This window comes from Sturnus vulgaris, chromosome 7 (genome assembly GCF_052056855.1).
Source record: "Sturnus vulgaris isolate bStuVul1 chromosome 7, bStuVul1.hap1, whole genome shotgun sequence".
Taxonomy (NCBI): domain Eukaryota; kingdom Metazoa; phylum Chordata; class Aves; order Passeriformes; family Sturnidae; genus Sturnus; species Sturnus vulgaris.
In genome coordinates, this window is record NC_142249.1 from 38,075,258 (window position 1) to 38,101,409 (window position 26,152).

At 38.2% G+C, this 26,152-nt stretch overlaps 1 protein-coding gene and 1 long non-coding RNA gene across 4 annotated transcripts in view; one reads left to right on the forward strand and one right to left on the reverse strand.

The window, feature by feature from the left end:
- ARHGAP15 (Rho GTPase activating protein 15) overlaps positions 1-26,152 on the forward strand; it is a 322,734-nt gene that overhangs the window by 242,238 nt on the left and 54,344 nt on the right. For all 3 annotated transcript variants that reach the window (XM_088168386.1, XM_014870798.2, XM_088168385.1), the window contains one exon: positions 19,910-20,044. In XM_088168386.1, coding sequence (XP_088024512.1) covers positions 19,910-20,044 — 135 coding nt within the window. The remainder of the gene's footprint in view (positions 1-19,909; positions 20,045-26,152) is intronic.
- Positions 17,701-21,089, reverse strand: LOC148223240 (uncharacterized). The gene is made up of 2 exons (XR_015804923.1): positions 20,151-21,089; positions 17,701-20,018 (listed from the first exon to the last, which is right to left on the reverse strand). It is a non-coding gene; the product is annotated as an uncharacterized LOC148223240 (long non-coding RNA).

A 26,152-nucleotide genomic window follows, 5' to 3' on the forward strand; every position in this document is an offset into this window, starting at 1 on the left:
GAATTTCCAGTGACATTTTGCAATAAAGGAATATGCTGAAAACCAGTTGTGCTTCAAGAAGGGGATTTCTGTAGAAAACTCAGCTTTCTGTTGAGGACTTGCCTGTCATACCTGGAGACAAAATTCTACCACACACTGTAAAATAGCCTCGTTTTCTGCCCAAACTGCAAAGAAACCTTAACTATAGCATTTCTGATAATACTTCTATAACGTGTGTATGTGTGTGTGTGTTCTCTGAGGCATTCATTTGGCTGGCACATTGGAAAATGGTTAACACAGTGAATGTGGGGTGTCATTTTTGTAGTGGAGAATGTGTGCCAGAAGAATTCAACTGTAACCACTAAATATTTGCTTAAAAATAATTTTAACCATCTGGACTCCTTTTTTTCTTATTATTCTTATTCTTCTTTTGAGGTGGGGTGAGAAGGGAGTATTTTAATAGGAATGATTTGTGGTTACAAAATGAATTTGGTTAATTTGGTTACCACCCCCATTTATATGATGACTACAAATAGTCCCTAACATCTGAAGTTTTAAAGAACCAGCAGATTTTTCTCTCTTGAGCTTCAGAAGCTGGAAACGAACTTACAAAAGACAATAAATTGTTCTTGATGGAATAAATAGTTTGTGGGGTTGCTATTGTTCCTCTTGACAATACACTAACATGTGCTAATAGAGGAAGAATTGAAGAGCTTGCGTAGTACAGGCTCTTCTGCCAGGCGAAATTTTTCCACTTTGGAGCAGGAATCAGGTTCCCTAACTCACAGGGCAGGGAAAATGTGGGGCTGGAATTCCCAGGAGCCAGCACCTGCTGCTCACCGTGGCCCTGGGAGAGCTTCAGGGCCCTTCCACAGCAGACCCAGCCCTGGGGGAAGCTCAGAGTAACCTGCAAACCTGTCCCTAGACAAGTCTGATCAGAGTTTGTTTCAGAGATGAGATAACTGGGATAATTTTTTCCCCTGGCTAGAATAAGGATGCTTGCTAAAAGCAGGGTTGGAATAAGAGTTTTCATTGCTTCCCATACTTACAGAGAATTTTTGTGTGTCTTACTTAAGAACACACACCTTGTTTTTAAATATTCAGAGTTCAGGAACAGATTTTTTGGTTCTGAATCTAGTTAAATATAGTTAAATATAGGCAGTAGCTGTACAAATTGCTGTGTTCTCTGTGCCTTGCCTTAGCATATTAAATGAATGTTTTATGGAGTCTGCTATAAATACATCTGTTAAAAGATTTTTATCATACTTTGAAATGCCTGAGATTTAACTGCTACCTTTGTGCACTAATGATATACTAGTGAATGTGCACAGGAGATAAAATAAACTCAGAGAAATAGGGAAACTTGCATGTAGTGCTCTTGTTTTAGTGGCTCTCAGAGCTACTTTTTCTCTGTTTTCTCATACGCTGCAGCACTGCCTTCATCCAACTCATGGTGCATTAGGAACAATTTGGTATCATTTCATTTAAAATATGCAAGCTTTATATTGAGAGTAAATGTGTAGCCACAAGGTAAAATTAAAAAAAAATATATATTAGTCTCATCATTAAAAAAAGCCTTTAAAGTTTCCATTATCCATTATGTCAGGTAGCAAATATCTTCTCAATGTAACTCCAGACATTAAATCTGTCAAGAGGCATGCAGTAAAATAAATGTCTGGGATACCTTCATAAACAAAAATCTTATTTCCATAATTCATACAGCTGGCTGGCATTTATTGGCACGTCAGGTGCAATGGGGACATTTCAGGAACATTAACATGTACAGCATCATTTGTCAACAAAGCAACAATGTAAGCAAATCGTTCAGAACTCATACAGATTTACAGCTTTCTCTGCCAGCTGCTAATTACGGTGTGCTCTGCCTATTTGGTATGGTCTTTTTTATTGGAAAATGACAAAGGGGTTATGGTATCCCAGTTTGGAATATAGATGCGCTTTTAGTAATAATATGAGTGGTAATGTGACTACACAGCCTGGAGTTTTGATCTAGTTGCACTAGTCTGAAAATTGACCGGTTCTGATTGATGAAGGACAAAGAGAAATTTGCAGGGATATTTACTTATTTGTGGAAGTAACCTCTGCAAACAAAGAAATAATAAAATACCAGCATGAAAAAAGTATCCTTGCTTTAATATTGTTTTTTCCTGCTGAACATGACAGGGAAAATTCAGTCCTCACTGAAAACCTGATTTGTTTATCGAGCAGTGTTCAGGAAGCCCTATACATTGCAGGCTAGCAAATACCCTTTGAATATAGCTGTCCACTTTGACAAATAAAAATTAAACTTTCGACATGTTAAACAATGCAAAGGTTAAATAAAAGCTAACAATGCCATCGGTGAGGGCCAAAAGATATATTAATGATCTGTTTTCGACATCCTCTGTGTCTGTCTCTATTTCTCTCCCTTTATTTGTTGTGTATGTTCATGAATGTATGTGTTTTTGCAAGTTAATGACAGCAAGTCAGATCTACTTTTTATTTCCAAGCTTTGACCAGTTTGCATTTCAATCTCATAAAAATATAATTAGTAGGGCTTTATGCTTCAGATGTATAAATTCAATATGCTTTCAGAATTATTATACCTGTTAGTCAGCCAAAGGTAAGAGGATTCTATTAGCTAAATACATATTTAGACACCTAATAAAATCCCTTATTCAGTTCTGTTTCTTAGTTTCAGTTCACGAACAGTAACCACTACTCTGAGTTAAGATCTTGACCATTTAATTTTTAAGGAAAAAGTAATTAGACCATATTATGGATTAATCCCTTGCCAATTTTCATTTTTAAATCAAAGTAATTTTAGACTTGGGAACTACATAATTTTATGCAGAAAAATTGTGTTTTGCCAACCTTATTAAAATCTTTAAAGACCATATTTTCTATAGGCTTCCAAAAATTATCCCACAAAAATGTGTGGGTGCACCCATCTGTACACATGAATGGGCAACTAGGAGCATAATTATCCACTTTTGCACATGCAAATGGAGGTGTTTAAGCACAAATTAGCTGACCCCCAGATTCTGCTGGTGCGTTTTTCTGAGCTGGTTAATATTGTTTTCTTGCATTCCATAATATAGGTTAAAACCCCGGAAAGATTTTTAGATACAATAACTTTTCTGTAAGATATCTGAAATTACTAAAGTCTTATAAAAAATATTTCTGATGCAACAGTGAAATGAGGTGTAGCTTAGTGCCAGTACTTGGGTGTTATTTTGGTTATAACGACTGTATGATTTTTTCAATAAAATAAACTCCATTGGCTCCAGCAGCGATTACTGCCTGCCACTGCTTCTCCAGAAGCAAAATACACATATTCCTACAGGGAAAAACTACTGCACTAGGATTATAAAAAATTGACCATCAATCTAAGTCTGTATGAGCAATCACAGCCGCTTTCGGAGTTATTTTGTATTAGAAGCAATTTACCCATCTGGAAGAACAAAGATATGTGCAAATGCTGGAGTGACTGACTTCCAGCAGATGCTTAAAGAAAGTTAAAATCTCAACTACTTCTGGGGTGCCTGGCCTCGATTTCTGACCTGGAAATGTTCAATATGTTGAGGAGCTCTTCCAAACGCTGGGGCAGGTCTCTGGTACCTTGGCTTTGTGCTCCCTGCTTGCTGATGCTCTCCCCACCACCCCTGGCCAGGCTCCTTGCCCACACAGCTGCACAGGGAAAAGGGGAGCAGTCGTAAAGCTTCTGGAATGAGACGTGGAAATTAGTGGCTGCATTGCCTCGGTATTGATTGTGTGAGTATTCTGGGATGGGGTCAGAAATGGGGACGAGCCTTGATCAGGGCTTTGCAGGGTGAAGGGGTGAGATGTAGGACAAGGGTATGAGTTTCTTGGATGTGGGGCTAAATTGTGGCTTTGTGCTGCTACGTGGGTTTAAAGAAACAAACATTTATCCCAGAGCTTAGAAACCCAAAGGTTAACGACCCCTGGGATTCACATTTACCCCCAATATGGTACCCAAATGTGACAGTGCTGCTGCAAGTCCTGATGGACAAAGGCCAGTAAATGGAAAAACAACTTTATACTGTAATTCAAGATTATTTGAATTTACTTTATTTGTGAAATCTTTCTGTTTGTCTTCATGCTTTTATACATTTGAAGAAGTTTAGGCATTCCTTGATCCATAGAGATTGCTTTTCTTCCTTTTCTTCCCTTTGATTCCACTTGCCTAATAATAATGGGCATTATCTTATATCCATATTTAATTTTATTATGTCACTCGCATTGCAAGAAAAGGATGTTCTTTTCAAACATTGTAATGCATTTAGTATTTCACTAGTCATCAGTTAAATCAATTTTTCCCTTTATTGGATCTGAATTATAAATCAACTAGTCATTGTATGGGATACTGTATATGAATGTACAGTATATCATTATGATGTATCCTATAATAATGTCTCTTAGACATGAAAACTAAAGATGGTGGTTTAAAGTGCTGAGAGAGAAAAAATTGGAAACATCTGTTAGTAGGAAGTAGAGAAGACTTTTCATTAAAGTTTGTCAAGTGTATTTGATAGGAAGAACACACTGGGCTGTATTCTGCCACCCCTTACATACACCCACCCTAGCACCCAGCCTGCTTTTTCTGTCTCGTGTAGAAAAGCCAAGATTATGGAGACACTGAAAAGCCAGCTGTCTACTTTGGTACAGCAGCTCAAGGAATCTGAGACCTGGGGCAGAGGGAAAGTTTTAAGGCAAAAGAGATATTACAATACAGTCAGTTGTCTTTGTGCAGCAGTAATGAGAGCTGTCCTGCTCTTACATTCAATATGTCAGCAAGATCATGGGGAAGAAGTGGTGTGGGACAGTTTTGGGCAAAAGCTCTTTTATTTCCACTTATCTACTAGTTGCAAGAAGAGGAAGCCTTAAAAAATATAAAATAAAAAAAAATTGAAGAATGGAAAGATTAATAGGCATCTCGTGAGCAGATATCTCTCCAAGAGTACTATGACCAAGCTAGGGAATGAAGAAAAAAACAAAATGGGAAAAAATGATTAAAAACTTCTGGGATGGTGGGTTTTATCTGAATTGTACAGGAGTCTATGTAAGCAGACGTGAACTATCTGTTTAAGAAAACCCTACCAAGGCCATTTCACACTTGCACAGGTTCCTCTGCTTGTGCTGGTGTTGGCAGCAGGGATTTTGGCAGTGCCAAGCCAATGGGTTACAGATCTGTCTCTGCAAAGCCAACCAGGGTGTGCTGCTGCTGGCACCACCTCGTAGCCTTGTCCTAGGGCTGGAAGTGTGGCACAACAGTTGCATGTTCTTCTCATCCCTACATAATTTTTGCACACTGTCAAAGGCACGTTTGCACTTTAGAACTCCTTAGGCACAAGGTGAAATACCCTATGCACCCACAGCACAGACATCTTCTCCGGCTGGTGCAATAGTTTAAAAGCCAATATCTCACCTTGCCTTTGCAATTTTTTCCCATTTCTGCCTGCTCTCAGCAGTCTCTGAGCCCCACCGTTTCCATGATGATATACAGAACTATAAAATCAGATACTGCAGTCGCAGGGCCCTGTGCGAATTACTCCCCAGGTCAATAGAAAACAGAATATTGCTTATTGATTTGGTCTAGCCTGTTGTGTGGTCGATGGAGAACAAACTAATACAAATAAAATGAATCAATTGGAATCTGGCTGTGGACCTCAGTGAGTCACATGAAGTAGGTTTCTGATATCCTTTATCATCACGCACAGCCAGTGAAACAAGAGTGCTCCTGTCTTCTGCTGGCACGGAGAGTTACCTCAGGCTATACTGAAAAATGCTTTTTTCTTATTTTTAGACCTGAATCAGCCCATGCCAGCAAACGTATTCTTGTGAATACAGATCCTACTTTGTTGTAATGCCCATGGGAAGGCGGTAGTGTAACCTGTTTGGATGCAGCTGCAGACCACCTGTAGAGAAAGTCAAATTAGGGAGAGACCCCACTGTTCTTTGCATTAATGCTTTTTGTGTTGTGGCCTGAATCCCCCTCCCTCCCCCTTCAATGTATCTTTCTCAACCGGAGAGATGGAGAGCACATTTTAAGACCTTCTGTCCATTTAAGGCATCTTGTGATTGAAAGAAGATTTGAAAGATTGTAAAATCTCCCCAGTCACCAATGAGTGATGATGTGCAAGGAGACTTAATACTTTCAGGATGGCTTTTCCTCCTGATCTTGCAGGTTTGGGACGTTTTTGTCTTTGTGGAAAGGGCTTAAAGGGCACATTTTTATCTCCCTCAAGTAATCTGCATGTTAGGGAATTCTCCTAGCTTCGGAATGGAAAAGTGGTTGTCAAGAAGTAAAGCCCTAACTTGCCACACTTTTTGTCCCATTGTTTCTAAATAAAAGATGGCCAAACAAAAGGAAATGGCTCAAGTCTAAATGCAGTGCCTGTATATCCCAAGTATTCACATATAATCTGGCACAACCTCACTGATCTTACTTAATGATGCTGAAAGTCCCTTTTTCTACAGATTTGTCTGTGCTGAGGACACAGGGATAGTTAAATATGTAAACAACTGGTGTGAGATTGTATATCCTTGTTTTGAGAAGTAGTTTTAGTTAGTTTAGTTAGTTCTCCTGCTATCTCAGCTGCAACTGCCAACACTGCTGGTGCCTGTAACTTCTCAGCAGATTAAGCTTTTACTCATTTACCAGGTAGCATTTTGTTGCATAGCAATGCAACATTCTACCTTATGTCACATAAAAACTGCCTGCAATGGAAATTTCATGTAATTTCTACTTTTCACCCCATTTCTTCACAGATTAATCCCACTGTTTTACTAATCGTTGACGTACTAGTTAACACAGGCAGAGCTTGTAGATGGAGGTAATGTCATCAAGCCTTGCCTCATTTTAAATTCCTTCCTCTCGCTGGTGATATCAATGTTCGCTGCAAAGACACTGATGATACTGAATTTAATTGGTATTTATGTGTAGGGTCATGTGTACTCTCAAAGAAGTTTCTGTGTAACTTTTCCCTAATTGAAATTAGATTGAAGTGTTGCTGTGTACACTGAGACTTAATGGTGACAACGTTGAGCCAGCTTCAGAGCTCAGATGCATGGCACGCATCCCAAGAAATCTGCTATGATGCTCCCACATACATCTATGCATATTTTTATGGTACAAGAGACATAAGGTGTGGAAAAGGAGCAGTCTCTTTAAGGGGGATGTGGCAACCCTATCTGCCAGTCATCTTGCCTCTGCTGTTCTATTCCTTTTACAGCCATTCTGCCTGGCTGGTATCTATAACATCTTTACGTTCGTGTTTAATGGCTGCACAGTGATTAAAACCCAGGGGAAAGGGAGGGGACATGGCAGCAATGGACTGGCAGCACTGGTACTACATGAAAATGCTTTTTGGTCTGATTCAGGGATGTATTTTTCACCACCTTATATTTTAAATAGCATATCATATGAGCAACCTGGTCTGTAAACCATTTTGGAGCTCTGGCTGAGGCTCACAGCTGCTGTGCAATGTGAAGGGCCAGTGCTGATATTGGCCATAATGAAATGTCACCTTTAAATCCTTATTTTGCACCTTATTTTGACTCCAGACCAGAACACCTTTTCCTCCCTAACGCTTGTGGAGAGTGCAAAAAAGCGAATTCTCACTGGTAGAAGTGTTTTGACTGGGAGTTTAATTTATAGCAGCTCATAGAATTGCAGTGTGTAATAAGCAATGTCCTTGAACATTTTTCATGTGCTTCTAAGTGACTCTTTAAAAAACACTGGTTTCTCTTGTAAAAAATCATTAAACTTGTTAAGGAAGAAGCAGCAGTCTGGGTTGGTAGTCATCCCAGTGCTTTAAATACTAGTGGATAATTAGTGACATGAATATATTAAATATATTTCAGGTATAAAGTTGAGGAAAATCACCAAATATTAGCAAAGCTCCAAAATCAAACTACTTTGTGTCGCATGCTGTTTTAATGACTGCGGTTTATAAATGTGCATAATTCCAAAGAGATCACATGTTTCACATAATAAAAATTACTGTGACATAAAATATATATTTTCTTAAAAAGTACTTGTAATATCAAAAGGACTGTGAAGTATTAGCCATTTAATACAAATTTATCTTTTCTTGCAGATGATTACATTTTCATTTTAATTGCTCACATTTTCGGTTCTGATCTTAATGTTTTATAGTAGTGAAGACATGCCACAAAGAAAGAAAGAAAAAAAAAGATTTTATTTGTTAGTTAACAGTCTTCAGAAGTCCTAATTTGGCCAATGTGTTCTGCTGCAAAGTCTTGGAATGCTGTCTTGCAGTTTCAAAAGTGATCTTATTTGGCTTCCCAGAAACTATTATGCCTGGAGGATGCCATGAGAACAAGGGCTGCCTTGTTAACAAGTAGAAAACTCTCAAAAACAAGATAGGATCCTGATATAAATCATAATTTAGATGCACAGAGCTATGTTCACAACCACAGTAATGTAATTCATTTACATCTAGTTATTACTTATCTCCACCCGAACTCCGAAGTTCAGGAATGCAGCTGCCTTGTGCCTTGTGACTCGTGGGGGTTAGGGAAGAATGACATCACCAAATTTAAGCACATTACCACGCTGACATAGTGGCACCTTGTTTTCCCTTCCTCGGATAGAGCGGGGATTGTGTGCTACCCCCCATTCTCCCAAAGAATACCTTTCTTCCCCTTTCAAGCAGCTGCTATATGAAGGGTTGCAAATGTCACTTCAACTAATGATGAATGATGCTTGACCCCTGGACCTGTTACTATGAATTTTATGCAATGCTAAATTAATATGAAAGATCTCTGCTAGAAGACTTCAGCTATTATGCATGCAGCATAAATGATATGTTAAACAATCCAAATTTTTTTCTCATAACCATGGTAAAATGCAGAGCTGTTTCAACGTTTTTTGATGTGTATTTCCACTTCAGATTAGTATCTTTTCTTTCTAAAAATATTTTTGGTAAGCAAATCAGTTTGCGAAAAACATTGTCAAAAGGGCAACTGGCCCACATGTCTTTGTTGTTCACGTTTGAATATAATTAATTATGTAAAGCAATAGTTAGTGGGAGCTTAACAATTAGTAGAATCTGTCAAATAGTCACACAGAAATTGCTAACTAATTGAACTATTGGTCTTTTATTGTTTCAGGAAGCAGGACAGAGTGTCATTCCTTTATCTCTTAAATTCGTTATTATCACATATCAAAATTTTCAAGCAATATATGCTTCCTAACAGATTAATACATAAATAACCCACCCAGTAATGCCACAGTGGGCAAAAGTGTTTGAAATAAAACCACCTGTTTTAATTAGTATTCAGATTCATGCTGTTAAAAACTGATAATCCTCTTGCAGTTATATGACATTTTTAAAGCTTTGAATTTCCATCTGTATTTTATATTATGATGTTTCAGGATTGTCGTGAGTTAATTATGTTAACTTTGGAAACATTGCCTGCATTTAGAATGAAAAACTTCAGCTTGAATAGCCAGGAAAGCAGATGCTATCTTTCTTGTCAACTGCTTTGTTGTGTGATGCCTTGAAACTTTTTTATAAGATTCTGTCTCCAAAAGGAAGTATAAATCTCCATTTATTTGAAATGTTGCTCTAATCTAATCAATATTTTAATATATTTCTCACGGGAGGGACCTGAATGCGTCTCAAGGAACCAAAGACATGAAAATCTCTTATTTTATGTTGAAATCCTCTTGTTATTACAAGTCCATTCACAAGACTAATTTGTAGAACAGGAAAAATCCATGTACTATAAAGTTCTAAAATTGTTTTGAAGCATACCCTTGCCCTCCTGTAATATATGTCTGTAAGTTGAGGTGGAATGAGGGGAATTGGAGGCATTACAATTAGGATACACATCCAGATAAACCCTGGAAAAGGGAGAGGGAGGCACAAATCAATGGGCAATATGGCAAATCTCCTCTGGGTTCTACCACAGAGAAAATGAAAATGCAAAATGCAGATGTGCACGTGAGGTGGAGGGGAAGGTGTGAGGTGAACAAGGATTTGGTGGATGCAGGAGATGCCACATCTCCTCCTTTACATGTGAGGCTGTGTGGGAAATGGAAAACATCGTGACGTGAGTCACCCGAATTTCATCGCACCCCTTCCCTGCCAAGGAGGAACCACAGGCACTGCCAGGCGTGTTTATGTGTGCCCTGGGGTGTTCATGCATCTCCTGGGGCCAAGTGGGAGAAGGTATGGAATGGCACATGGAATTGCACGTGGCAGGGTGGGTGGTGATATTCTTTTAAGCCCACACTCGCCCCAAAATTCCAACCTTTTGGCCAATATTACCTGGGCAAGGTCTCAAATGTTGTTGTGTACTGAGCTCTGTGTCCCACCAGTCATGTGAGTCCGTGGGTTTCGTGAACCATGGTTTGATCAGACACTTTGGGCTTCCACACCTGCAAAGGCATCCTATTCCTCCAATGAGAGTTATTTTTGCAGTCACAAAAAATGTTAATGTTTGTGAGCCACAAAAAAAGCTGAAATGTGCAGGATAACCCGTGCCTGGATCAGGACAGGATCCACTGGTGTGACTTCAGTGGATGGATCCCTGAAGCTGATGATTTTGTATGAAAAAAGTTCACTTACCTAGAATCTTCCATATTCAGGGTAACATGTGATTCTCAAAAAGCATAAAAAATATTTGAAAATTCGTGTTATTATTAGCACTATTATTATCAAAGGACATTTCGTTAACATTTGAAAGTCCTTCAGTGCACTTGAAGATATATTTGTTTTAGCAACTTATATAATCCCCTCCTGTTTAAAGTTTTGTTTTAAACACATACAATTATCATCTCATATGCCCTGATTCAGTAAGCACTTAGAAGCATTCCTATCTTTAACAGCATAGCTAGTCCCTGCTAATATCCAGGGAATGGAATTAGAGCTTCAGATATTAGCAAAAAAGTAATGCAAATGTGAATTAAGCAACATGGTTTTGAAGTAAGTTGACTGAGGACTTTTTATTCCTTAAACCAAACGTAAAAGTTTGACAAAAAATTAAAAAAAAAAAAATCAAAGCAAGCATTACTGATATTAATAATTATTTTTAAAGTATATAAAGTTGAATAATTTAGTCTGGCAACTTGAAGGAACTAGGCACTGAAATAACCTTCCAGTAAGGGTAGTGAAGAAAAATGCTAATAGCTTTAAGACAGAGCCATCAGCAAAAATAAAATATATAAGCAAATTTAGATATGTCCCTACATACATATATGCATATATGAAGACACTTATGGACATATAAAATAAGAATGGTATTTTATTGGGTTTTAGCATGTAAGTCACATTAATTAACATAATTGAAGTTACCTGCATTATAAAACATGACTATTTCCAAGCTAATAAAATTTATAATTTAAATTTATATCAAATTGTATTGAATTTATATTCATGCCTTTGCCTTTCTTGGTGTAACTTTCCATACATATAAACCTACATGCAGCATGGTGCTTTGCTATGGAAAACTCTCACTACTTCACAGTGATATTCTCTGCTCATTATATAACTGATTTGTTGTGTAAGGTAACAATCTCAGCCAAATTTTCATGAACTGAACCAGGGGAAGTAAAGCCTGAATTATTGTTATTACCCAAATGCAGTCTTGGGTTTTTCAAGGCAACTCACTTTATTTCTCGTAGAAAAAAACCAAATTCCTAAAACAAGGTGCAAGTATTGAAATGCTAGTTTCAAAGTATTTAACAAAAAGTATCCTTTCTTTTTGAATAACTTGAATAAAGTGTTTAAATGACCTCTTCCTAACCAGAAGAGAATATAGAGAAGAAATTAAGCTTTATTGGTAAATTAAAGCCCAAATCCCATGGTTGATGAGAGATACGGTCCGTTTGAAATAGTTACAGTTTCAGACTTTCTCTTCTACAATCAGCGGGTGGAGACCAACATAATCCAATTAATTGTAATTCCCTTTTGTGGCACTGGTACAGTGGTGAATGATATAGTAAGTCCATTGAAGTCTTATCTTTGGTCAGATAATCCAAATGGATTCATATTATGAAACAGTCCTTTATAAAAGTTCTGATGAACAAAAGTGTTTTGACTTTAGTGAACCAAAAGATAAATTTTATACAAAATAAAATGTTCTGTCCTTGACATCTACAGGGCTTGTGTGCACCTGATTTCATGTAAGAATACCTTTTTTCAGATGCTCTGCTTCAAAGAGCCCGTTCATTAAAAAATAAAAATGTAAAATTTGTTCTCTGGACATCTTATAAAAAACAAGGTGTGAGAACAAAAATTTACGTGTAAGGGTAACCTGTATCCTTGGAAATAGTCCTATCAAAATAAATGGGGTTACAGATATGAGGAATATGTGAATAGCACTTTGAGAATTGTTTCGATTTCTATTTTTCTAATAAAACAACATACTAATATTTCATTGATAATCCTTATAGCTGTAAACAAACCATATATGTTTGTTCCTTTCTAGCATTGTAGGAGGACTAGGGGAATTGCTTAATTTTAGCTTGAGCTTTGATCTATTTACATTTGGAAGCCATTTACATAAAGGAAGTTATAATGATCTTTATTGTTTTGTTAATTATTTCCTTTGATTATTGAAACTCACTCACTGAGGCACAAGCTCATTGTTATTGGGGTCAGTCACAATAATATATTTGGCTGTGTGTAACAAGTCAGGATTGGGTGGTATTCTTGTTTTTTTGAATTGTTTTCATGCAGACCCTTTCAGTTTAACAATCACTGGAGACAGGACTGATTAAATGCATCACTCGTCTGATCCAGTGCTTCATATTTTGTATTTCTCCTTTCCTTTAAAGTTGGCCATAGCAAGCCCACACTACAGAAGAGTGTTTTTGCTTGTAGCATGTTGAAATCTCATATTTACTAAAGGATACTGAGATGCCATTTGTGGAAGACAACACACTAGACAATATATTGAGGTCAGCTCTTTGCAGACTCTCTCAAAAATACTCTTTTCCCTTTTTTTTCCCCCTCTCCCTTAAAGTATCTGGTTGAAATTTAATACAAAGAATTTTTTACCCTTTGGGGTACATTACATGTGAAATAATTTATGACCCATGAATCACAAGAAAGCAGTGAATTAGGTTTCAGATAAGTCTGCCAAATATTACAAAACATTGTGTACAGATTTTTGGACTATGAAAAGGCTTTTGACAAGAATGGAAATAGAAGCAGCGTTAGAAACAGCAAGAAGGGGAAGAACAGAACAGCTATATGACAGAATCCTAAAGCACTCTGAGTTAGTAGCACAATTAAAAAGATATGAATATGAACATATTTTTGAAGTATGAAAATGGGACAGAGAGTCATTGTCCAATTCCTTTCTGTATTAGATCTTGAGAGCCTTCAATTTATTTAAAATGTAGATTTGCGGACACTGATACACATAATTCTGATAAAAGATCTGACTATAAATGGGGAAGAAAAAAAAGATAAAACCCCTAAAATTAGATTGCAGAGAAGCTTACTGAAGAGCAATTACACAATAAAAAAAAATGTTAATAACAGATTTGAAGTTGGAAAGCAGATATTTACCTTGATTAATGTATGTATACAAAATACACAGCAAAGAGAGGAAGATCAATCAAGTCAAAAGCAGAATTCAGAATGGACTTTTCCCTTTGAACAGCAAAACGTATCCTGAAGAATAAGTTACTGGTCTAGGCAAGTATTTGGTATTTTTGTTCTGTAGTCATTAATCCAGTTCAAAATAAAGAGGGAAGAATAAACAGAAAAAAAAATAAACTGTGCTTTAACTATTAGAAAGAAGCTGAAGTTTTGTGCAATAAGTAGAGAGAATCAGATAGAGGACAGAATCTCAGCACTGTAAGACAAATGTAATTTCCCCTCAGCACAGACATTTAATTTCTGTGAGCTGCAGAAAGTCTGCCAGCCCCTTCCTGGTGCTCGGGCAGCCTTGGTGCTCTGTGGGAGGGTAAGAGCTGGGTGGGAATTCCTCCGTGCTCTTTTCGTGTCCCTTTTTTTTAAACCCTGGGCGGTACCTGACTATTTCTCTGTCCCCAGAAGAAGGAGTGATCAGCCCTGCAGGTCTCCATGCTCGGGCTGTGTCTGCCTGCTCCTACTCTTTGTTTACAAGTCACCTCCAAGCAAGTCTGGCAGAAGTATGTTGATCTGTAAACAGGTGGTCTATTTATTCTTAGGGAGCTTTCAGCTGCATTTTGAGGGGAAATAGTCTCTCTTTAAAATCATTCCTTTTCCCATACGGAATAGTTGATTCAGCTAAATTTAATGAATTTTAAAAGTACTTGTAATTATAATCCCATCGCAGTAATTATTGCTTCAGATCACGATGATAGAATATGCTAACTCAAAACTAATATCTGTCGTTGAAGCTTGCAGCAGGTATTGGCAGTGAATAGCATGTGAGTATCTTGGTGACAATACCTGTTTCTGGCTGCCAAAAGTATTGTCCTTTCAGTACCACTGCATATTTTTATAATTTCAGTTCTAAGCAGCAACTGATAGTGTAAAAATTTCCCCAGTGCTGTGGCATCACTGGCTGACCACTTTTCCAAATCTTTGAACTCCTCTGCACGCCCTCATCATGTACCACCCCTGAACTCCTCAAGTGTACTGGATCTTTTGCACAGAAACAATGAGACAGTTCATCCCTCTCTTACTCTTTGGACTTTGTGGCATTATGTGAGGATGAATATGACCCAGTGTGTCCAAGTACAGAAACCTTTTCTTTTTCTGGCACAGGCTGAGGTTTAAGTTAGCAGTACTTGGTTGATCCAGAATGCCCCCAGGTCAGAGAACTGTCATTTTGGAGGACTGGAATAAGCAGAACTCTGGGTGCACACAGAGATGTTCTGCTTTTTAGCTAAAGTTGCTCAGTAATTTGTGCTTGGACTTCATGGAAACGGGCACTCCAATAATAAACACATGTTCAGGCACTGTAACATCACAGCTTAAATTTTCTGTTGAAAGGGCATGTCAGGTTCTTCCAGCAGAGGAGGAGAAAAGCACACAAGCTTTCTTCCTCTGACTGTATCCTTGATAATTCATCAGTGCTAGCATTGGATGGATTTAGACGAGGCTGTTTAGAAATCCATTACAGACAAAATGCAATGATTTGCTTAGCTGACAAATTCCTTGATTTGTTTAAACACTCTTGGAGGTTCAGGGCCATGCATTGAATTCAGGCAGGGCAATGGATATCCCAAACCTAGCAAGGGAAAGAGGAAGAACCAACAAAAATCCACCTGAATGAGGAAATTGTTGCTTCACAACAATTGAGGGTTTTGTTGTGCTGTTTCCCAGAAGCTCCAGGGGGTTCATGCATTTTAGAAAGTGTTTATAGACTGCAATGTCAGGGCAGGATTTACCTTGAGAGGGAAGCTCAGCTTGTGCTGTTTCATCAGGGGATTGAGCTCCTTGCCACAGAGTGAGAAAGAACCTTCACCACCTCACAGCATCCCATTGCTGTCATGTCTGGACATCTCTGTGCTCAATTGCTGCTCTAAATTAAATGTTTGAAAGAAGCTATTTGCCCCAAGAACGCTGCTGAGTGTGTGCACTGGTGATCAGAAAGGCTGTGGCTTGGAAAATTCAGGTACAACAGTGGAACGCACACACCTTTCAGTGTACAAATTGATGGTTGTGCTGTCAGCCATGAGAATAGCCCTCACAAAGGGATTTTGTCATGAAGAACTGTGCTGGTGCATGTGGAGAACTTCTGCTCCAGTCTGTTCCTTCCCTTTTCTCCCACTGAAGACCATGAATGGTGAGAAAAATATTTTCGATGAATACAACTATTTTTAAAAAAGGAAAAAGAGGTATCTTCAAATTTCATACAACTTCTTCAAGTAGTTGGAAAAAAAGCATAACAACACTGGTCAGTTGGTCTTTTCCGAGTGTTTGCATGAGGAATTTTCTTTTCCTCTTTCAACCACAGGACTCTGTTTTGGATCTTTCAGTAGTAAAATGTCTATTGGGATGAGTGAGTCTAAAAAATTTCCCAGGATTTAAGCCAACTGCGAATTCTTTGTGCGCACCCAGCTCGTTCACTATGATTTTCTGAGGGAGATTGTAAGGATTATTTAACAGTGCCATGGAGGACTTTCTCCAGGGGAGATGTCCCTCAGCTTATACACTGGTCACTAGGATAAAAACCCAGTGCTCTGAGGTTTGCCACACTGGAGCTGGGGGTTGACATACCCAAATGACAAATTTTCATCCCAGTGCTGCTGTGTGCATCCACCAGCAGGGAAATGATGGAAAAGGCAGCAACACCAGCAAATGTATCACAGTATGAGACCCAAAAAAACCCTGTCTCACCAAAGGCTTCAGGAAGTTTTTTGAGGGCACAACTTGCACAGCAGACCAGGCGGTGCCAGCTGGGTTTGCAGGGCTTGCTTCCTACCTGATTTGGGGTCATCCATGAGCTGCAGGAATGTGGAATGCTCAAAAGGAGCAAAAACTTTTGAAGGTGGTGCTCTGCCATGTGATGGCAACGTGGGCAAGAGACACTTTAGAGCTGGGAAAATACAAGCTATGAATTATCTGAAAAGACAAGTGAAGGAGCAGGGCTCTCAAATGACTGCATTTTGCTCCTAGAGATTAGTCTACATACCAGGCAGGGCATGTGGTTAGAGGAACCACAGCTATTTTCTTTCAAAACTCAGCTCTCTCTATAGCTTTGGTTGATTTTCATACTTTTTTTCCCCTGTCTGTAGCTGATCTTTCCATAGATTACCTTCTTCCTTTCTGAACCTCAGAATGGCACCCTTAAATTGAAGCTGATCTCCTGTTTGTTTCTACAGCAGACATTGCAAGTGCCATTAAAAATGTGAATTGTTGAAAAGGCTGAATAATAACACACTAAAACACACGTTCCCTTCACAAATGTATTGTATATCGATTTTTTTTAAACTAATAACCTTGACAAGTGCCCACACTATTTTTTCCCCCTTAATGTGGTCTTTATATTTTCAGCCTGAGTATTAGCATAAATTTTATGGGATTTTCTGGGCATATTTGTGTCTGTATCTAAGATATATGATATCAACTGGCAGTGATAGTTGAACTAATCAAATGCTACTGACAAGTTAAAGCAAATTTTTAGGACTGTGAGATTTTGAGCATCTTCCCAGATACAGTATCTCCTGACTGAAAGCAGTCCTTGACTGTCAAGTTTAAATACCAGATTTGGGACTTAATCTTTATGTAAGCAAAACACCCCAATAAGAAATATGTCTGAGTAAAGCCAAAAAGCCATGTCCTCCCCTTAAACCCAGCCTGAAATGTGTGTGTGTGTTTGTTTATGGCCCTTTCGCCATGGCATGTGAGAGATTCCAACCAGTGGGAACCAAACGAGTCTTACACTGAATGGACTTCTATTTTCTTTTCCTTTTTTTTTCTTTTTTTTTTTCTTTTTTTTTTTTTCTTTTTTTTTTTTTTTTTTTGACTTGGCATTTGTTCCTTCTAGCAAACATTTTTAAAAACTCTCTTATTGCTAGAGGGAAAATTGACACCCTTTGCTTTCACGATGATACATTCCTAACACGTTTCCTTGAAGAGCTGGAAATGGTGCAAAAATCTGGTAAGATAAGTCTCTATAAAGCCTTAGAAGTCAAGCATTCCACTTTAGACATTTAAGACAAATGCATGGCAAAAACAAGTTGTGTTTCTTTTTTTTTTTTTTAAGGTTTCTACTTAAAGTTCTGTGCCAAAGCTACAGTACTTATACATTTTCTAAATGTGTTTTAAGCAATAAGTTGTACAACATTTTTAGAACATGTGTTAAGCTATTTCTCTAAGAATGAAGCTCTTAACAAAACATAAGCACTCTGCATGAGATCTTAGCAGCAAAGTGCTTAAAAGATAAAGTAAGAATTGGTACCATGGGAAGAACACCAGCTGTAGAGCACACAGGTCCATTATGAGAAGTATGGTAGTGGGTAGGGAGAAAATGATTTAATCAGGAGTAAAACCAATTTTATTATAAGGGCACGCAGGGGGTGTGGCACCATAGTGAGAGGGACATTTCAAAATATCTGACAGATTTCAACAATGTGAAAACCCACCCTGTTCTTTAAAGTGACAGTAAACCCCATCAGGTCTCTCTTTTTGATGCTATTGTTAACAGTTGACTGTTTAAAGCTGGCCTGCTAAGATGCTGTCGATCTAGTTCAATAGTGTGTGGCAAAATAAAAGGCTAATTGTTGAAATACGATCAATCAAATATGATCTCAGAGTCTAAAGAAGATCCCCTCTGGTAACTCATTTGAGATCAAATCATTACTTTTATGATTGAGGTAATTGAATGGGAAAAAAAAGAAAGAAAGGGGGAATAAAAAAAGAGGCTTGAAACCAAAGAAGCAAGCAAGACATCTAAATGAAATGCACAAGTCTGCCTTTGTTCCAGCTTTGTCTCACATTACTCCAAGTTAAGGAACTGGGTCCATTCTTTATTTATACACATCTTCCAAATCCAGAAATTATGAAAGCATTTAATAACATTTATTAAATAAAAGTTGAAAGACGACTCCATTTTGAATAAGATTTTCTGCCCAAAAGTAGTAAAAACCGTTACAGTACGGGGATCTGGTGTTGTGGGTGTCCATGTGACTCCAATGATTTTACCATTTTGTTTAGCAACAGTTCAGTAAAGAGGCTGCTCTTGAAGCCCACTGAATTGCTACACATGAAATTTCAGTGACATTTAGTAAAACATTTCAGGACTATGTTGCCTCAAATTAAATTTGTTCAGCAGTTTTCATGGTTGGCCCCCGATTTGCATTCAGACTGAAATTTTCTAAAAGAGAAAATCATAGCACATGAGGGAAAAAAAAGCAAACTCCATTTTTGGAGTAACAGAGCTTGGAGAAAGTGTGTGTCATTTTGTGTCATTTTAATTTGGACTAATAAGGATTTGCTCTTTCCTCGAGTTTTATATGAATTATGATCTCACTGTTTATTATGTTCTAACAGTATCACTCTCCTAGAATTAAAAAGAAAAAAACCACAAAAACGAACTCAAAGAAAAATAATCACCCAATCTTGTTTTATTTTTATTAGAAACTCTATTTTAGCATTTAGTTTCTTTTATATTTAAATTCCTTAGCTCAGTCAAGCTTCAAAAGAAAACATTTTTTTTGTTTGCAAAACAGTTTTGGAGGCACTTGTGGTTTGTCTTTAGTGTGTTATCATTTTTGACAGCTTTGCATAGCCTAGGTAGGCCAACAGGGGTCTGTCTAATATTGTTGCTGGGCAAATCTTCCTCCCAGAGATGAAAACCAAACAAAATATTTTTGAAGCAGTAAGAAGGAATTAATATCCTTTCTCTCACAGTCCTCTATTCCTTGCTGACATTACATTCAGGCAAAAAAAAAAAAAAAAAAAAGGAGAAAAGCGTTCCCCATTATTCCCTTGTACATAGCAAGGCTAACACATGTAAAGCAATAACTCATTTTCTATTGCCATGTTTAGCATATGTCTCCTGTTGGCTCAGCAAGGCCTTTAGGCCGGTCCCTTGAGCCGTCCATCGTTGGCAACTCTTAGCCCCTCGGCCTCAAAACCAAATAGCTTTGAATCATGTTGAGCTGTGATGCTAATTTTCATACTGATGCATTATGGGAATAAACGTATCTGACATACTGTGTCAATGGTACTGTCTCTTTGTGTCTCTTGTTTTTTTGTTAGCTGCATTCCTACAGATGGTATTCCATTGAAAATGTTCTCTTCCTACAAAAAAAAAAAAAAAAAAAAAAAAAAAGGGGGGAAAAAAAACCAACATGCACAGCACCAAACCTCTAGGTGCAGAAGGCTGTTAACGGTTGCTGATGATAGTAGGCAAACATTAACATAATAATTAGTGTCTTGTAATTGTTTCATTAAAACCAGTTGTTCCATTTCTCCTCGTGTTTTCCCAGAAGAGAAGCTGAATTTGGACGACAGCCAGTGGGAGGACATCCACGTTGTCACCGGAGCACTCAAGATGTTTTTCAGAGAGCTGCCTGAGCCGCTGTTCCCATACTCCTCCTTTGAACAGTTTGTGGAGGCGATAAGTAAGTACATCACATACAGTAGCAGCTAGTGAAATAGCCTCTTACATAAAAATAATAAGAAAAAACTTAAAAATAGAAGAGCAGGGGCATCTCAAATCTGACTTACCTTCTATTATCCGTGATCCTGTGTTTTTATTGTTTTTTGAAACTGCCTTTTATCTCTTACTGTGTTTAGGTATTTAACTAGAGAGAAGGAAAAAAAAATCGAATTATTGATCTATAAATTTTGTCTCTGCAATATGGCTATAGTGCCTAAAATGGTTTAGGAAAGGAATTAAAATGTGTATGTATTCAAAATATGCTAGGCTGATAATCCATAGATCCCCAAACACAAGAGAGAGACTAATAATTGTGAATCATGTTAGAAGGGGCTGTCTTTATGTTAATCAGAATGAAATGCGTGTGTTTTGTTCCACAAGGTTGCAGACTCTTGCCTTGCAGTGATCACAAAAAGAATGCAAAAACATTCATGTTCTCATTTTCATATCTACCTTTGCCTGATTATTATTTTTTTGTTTAAAGTTGGCAGGCAGCAAAAGTATTTTCAAAGTCCCAGGCATTTATTCTGTTCCACGTCTCTGTGGTTTATGTGCTGCAAACTCTCCCTGTATTTAATATATGCAGGTGCATTTTGTAAAACTGTATGGGCTTGGAAAAACTTGACAAAAAAACCCAGTGATTTGGGGGTTTGCTCCCATTGGAAAGCGAGGGGAGGGAGAGGGATAGCTTAAAGGGAAAAAGCCGAGCTGGAGATTAATTAAAGATCCAATAGAGAAAATCTCTAGGAAAAAACAAACCCAGCAAAGTACTCAGAGGTCTGATTTCTGAGTGATGGGCACACACATTTGCCATTGCTGTTAATGAGAGCTGGGTGTGCACATGCGCAGCTGTCGGGGAATACGAAACCCTTAATGTACAGCTCACTTTGATTTTATATTCATAAGAGTCTTTAGTTCAACTAAAGCTTTTCAAGACCCAGCATCAGATATAATGAGGTTAAATACATCTCACAAGATCCTTCTCTGCTTAGTTATTTGGAGGTGCAGTGCAGTTAAATTACCTGAAATTTACTCCTGGCAGCTCACTTTCTTCTCCTTCCAAAGGAAATCAGGTGGGGAACATCATCTCTCAAGTTTAAGTTCCTGTTGCACAGTGTCTGCAGTGCTAAGAGGGAAAAACAATAAAGAATTTGTTATTGTTCAGCTTCTGTGATGCCTTGGGATAAGATGCTCATTTGAAGCACCAGCACCTGAACATGCCCTTCAGGTGGTTTTCCATCCATCTGCTCTGCCCTCTTGGAAAGGAGAAGGTGAGGTGTCTGCTCATGGGGCACAGCCTGGGAGATCATCCACACCTCATGTGCAGCTAATTCTGCAGTCCAATATTTAATATTGAGGAAGAACTTATTTGCATCAAGGGTGGCAGAGCACTGGAACAGATGCCCAAGGAGTTCACGGAGTATCCCTGTCTGAAAACTCCTGTGTCACCTGTTCCAGGTGACTCTGCCTTGGCAGCAGGTGATGGACTGGAGGATCTCCAGACATCCCTTCCAACCACAACTATCTTGCAAATCTGTGGTCTATCCTCTGCCATTATAATCCACCATCATACTGCTCTTCTGGGGCTAAACATGTTCATCCTCCTCCTTATCCCTTTTTTTTGTCCATTGGAGCATGTTTTGGCTGTGCAAACACTATTATACTCTGAAGAAAGATATCAGGACACCATGATAGCACTCCTGTTGTCTTCTGCCCTCATCCTCTCTTCTAGTGTCCAAGTCAGGGTGATTTGACATCTTTTGGTGGCCCAGTGGGGATATTTTTGATAGTGAAAGTACCAGGTAACCGATTGTAGACTTGCGAATTAAGTTTGAAAGCATGTCGGGAAGAGACTGTCTACTGAAGCATTAATATTCATGAGTGAGAAATTAATGTCCCTTTCTGCTATTTGAACTATTATTAATTCTTATTATGATTTTGAGAGCCATTATACACATTGATGGGCTAATGAACAGTCATTTATAGAGGGATTTTAAGACAGTTTATTCCAAGGAAGGACATGCTAGCACTCTAAGATGTGCTTCACGCTATTTCAAACCCCTAATTCTTGTTGCTTGCTTTACTGCACATCAGGGTGATTTCTACCTAATCCAACTGTCTAAAGTAAGCTACGATTTCCAATCAATCTTCTCTTTATTTGGCCTTTACTGTCATAGGATCTACAAATCCGTATTCTTACCAACTCTACTTAAAAAACGTCTATAAACAACAATTAGGTGTTATCAGTGTTTTTGGAGCTCTTCTGTATGTTAATAGTCCTGAGGCAAAGTAAAAAAATCTCTTCAGTATCATTTCCATTGCAGATGATTCTTTGGCTACTTGTGCTAATTAATTTGCCTGGTCAGTACTGAGCTGCTAGAAGATTTTCTCTCTTCTCCAGTTTGTTGTGAAAAAGAGACTGTAGTATCTGTTCTTCAAAAAAATTAGAATTATTAGCATGCAGTGATGGGTGTGCACTACAGTTAGAATAATGCCAGAAAGAAAACAACTTGATTCCCAGATTGCCATGCTGATTATGCCCCTGATCCAGCACTGAAGACTCCTTAGTCAGAGCCTTGCACTGGTTAAGTAAGATTAAGAGATCTAAAACCTGACATGTAGTAGGCAGTGGCAAGTTCCCAGTAATATTTATGGGAACTTAGGTCCTTTATCTGGAGGTTTCAGGAGGAATTAGAACCCAAGAGGTGCAGTGGACTCCTTATTCTGATAATATTGTAAAGACTATGTGGAAAAACCTCCATAGCAAGCTTAGTATAAATTTTCCTGGATGCTGCTGCCATTTTAATTGTGTGCATAGAAATAGAACTTTACAGTCCTGTGTATTATGCAAAGCACTTGCTCTCCACCTTTAATTTCTGTTATAAATAGCTTTAGATATGGCCATACTGTTAGAACAATTTAGATATGACCAGAATATTAGAAGATAATTCAGGGTGTTACAGAATTTCGGGATTCTGCTTGCCCGGCTGAAGTTGGATGATAACTGTCCATACAGCTTATATCAGAGAACTAATAAATGATAAATGGAAGGCCACAAGACCTCTGGCCCAATACTAATTTTGTTTCCTAGGATTTGGAAAGTAGTGTGTTTTTCGGTTTTTTATTGGGTTTTTTTGTTGTTGTTTTTTTTTATCCAGCGACTTTGTCTGGTATTTCTGGCACGTCATTTTGTGTTATTTTGGATGGAATATGCACTTCTAAAGTGTGTCCAAATGCTGCTCTGAAGTCAGGTTCAACCACACTTAAATTACTCGGTATCACAAATAGTTCTATTGATTTTCTGGGAGATCAACAGACGTAGTTCAACAGATTGCAAGTAAAATTGTGCTTCATGTGAGTAAGGTGGTGGAAGTGCCAATAACTGAAACACTTAACCACCTTATTTACAGGATTCAACCTTCATAGCCATACAAACTTTTTCCAAGACTTCAGCCACTGAAATCTACCCCTAAAATCTGTTTAGAAATGTTAAGAGGTAAATGTGTTAGCTGATTCTAAATCTTCATTTTGATTGAACTAGTTTTCTTGAAATGTCTCAGGCAAAGGCATGGAGGAAAATAAATTTCTACTTCAGTCTCTGTGCCGTGAGGGGCTGATATCCCCAGCACAGGAAATATTTAAATATCCACTAGTCCTTCCAGATCTTTTCAGCTGGAGCAAGCTGTATAGACTGTGCATCTGTACAGACAGTGCATCTGTCCAACTGCACTTACAAAAAAACCTCACTGATATTCCACAAAGGAAAATTCCACCCAGTTCCCAAAGCTGCAACATCTGTCTCTGGTTTGGGAGGCTTGGGTTCAGGTCTTTGATTTTCTCTGCAACAGGTTGGAAAGATTACTACATTGGAAAGATTTTTTCAATGAGGTCTAGTGATTATGCCTTCATTTCAGTTCCTTATCTCTAATATGAATTTAATAGGTGCCACATAAGCACTGTAGATAAATAGGAGATTTATTGTTTAAAATGCACACACAGAGGCAGATGTGTGTGTATTTATATATGTATATACTCTGAATAGAAATCCTTCTGCCAGAACTATGATTCTCCTGCAGACAGTTTTCTGAATGAACGTATCAGTTACTGCAGTGGGTTTCCACTTGAGACAGATGAACAGAGGAATGAGATTAATTAAAAAAAAAACATAGTGTTGAAAATCTGACTTGCAGGTTTTCAAGTGAAATCCCTAGCCTGATATGTCTCAGGTCTCAGTGTGGGGAGCAGAAAATGTGGAGTCCACACCCACCACCAGATCTCTGGAGAAAGGACATATTCCTGAAGGGAGATTACAAGAAAGAGAGAGAGAGACTTTTTACAAGAACCTTTTTGCAGGACAGTGGGGAATGAATCCATACTGAGAGTAAGTTTATCTTAGATATTAAGGAGAAATTCTTCCTTGGGAGGGTGAGGCCCTGGCACAGGTTGCATGCCCCATCCCTGGAAGTGTCCAAGGCGAGGCTGGACAGGGCTTGGAGCAACCTGGGATAGTGGCAGGTGTCTCTGCTCATAGCAGGGGGTGGAACAAAGTGATCTTTAAGGTCCCTTCCAACCCAAATCACTCTAGGATTCTGTAGTTTGTAGGGCACCAGATCCACTCAGCATATGTGGCTTCAGTCCTGGCAATGCCCCCAAGGACCAAGCCCTCCAGACACTCAGACAAAGCAATCCCCGTCTCTGGAGCTCAAGATTTTCAGCCCTGACAGGAAAGGAAGCATTTCTTCACATGGGGAAAAGCAGAGCCATAGGCACCTAAAGATCCTCAAAGGTCACAATTGTAATACCTGATTAGCCTATGCACCTGCAGGGGTAGATGGCAGCTGAATAAAGTTTTTCAGAATTTAAGTGCCTAGACACCACCTAAGGTCCACATTAGATACTCATTTAATTTTTGTTTTTTCAAGATCTGGATTTTTTTTTTCTTTGATTGCTCTGATAGACCATTAACACTTTTTTCAAATGATTTCACACATATCCTTTCGATATATCAATTAAGGTCTCCTGGTGCATGCTAAGCAGAATTCTCAATGTCATTCCTATCAATCCTACAATGTTATGTGTTATCCTACTATACAGAAACTGAAGATGGTTATTTAGCATCTTAGGATAGAATTTTGTAACTTTTTTGGTTAGCAAAAGTTGTTAGATAAAAATTTGTTTATAGTTTTGCTGGTCTGTGACACTGGTCTTTACTGGTCTGGTCTAAAAAAATCTATGATGGCAACATAGCAAAGAAATAAAATCTTTTTCCATGGGAATCATAAACTTGTTTTAACCCTCAAAAGCTACCAGTGCTATCAGTGGTTGTCAGTCCTCTTCACGCTGGTCAGTTGTCTTCATCTCCAGCATTTCTGGCATCAGTAAAAAGGTTTTCTCTGAGTTTTGGCTCTTGTTTTGCTTCACTAAGAGCCCCCAAAAACCCAGTGCCTGTGTGGCTCGAGACAACGTGTTGCAGAAACTCACATCTATCTGGGCAATGATCACATTTCGGTCTTCAGCAGACCAGAGCAAATTTTGCGCTGAATAATGTAACTTTTGAGGAGTTTGCACAGAAGCTGTCTGCACCAAAATCAGGCAAAAATTAAAAAAAAAAAAAAAAAAAAAAAAAAAAAAAAAAACAAGAACAAAACCTGTGTCAAGAGGCAATAAACAAGTCATCAATACATAATCATGACCAAAGAACTGAGCTGCATTGAAAATATAATGTAGGAAGGACCTGCTCTGAACTACTATGCAGTGTTATGAAAATAGTTTCTGGGAATCAGAAAGGAAGTAAATACATTCATTTATTCTGACAGTCATAACATCCTTGTATCATCTTGGTGGAAAGTTACAAAAGATGTCTAAAGAGATTTTCAAAAGACATCTAAAGAAACCTCACTCGAGGCTTACAAAGAACAAGGCTCAAGGCCAACTCGTCTTGGAAAGACAAGTCAGCATATTGCACTGTAAGAAATCCATGACAGTCTCTTAACATCATCACGTAATAGGTTCCTGAGAAACCAAATCTTATCAGTCTCTGGCATTATGCAAATTTCTGTCATAATCTCAA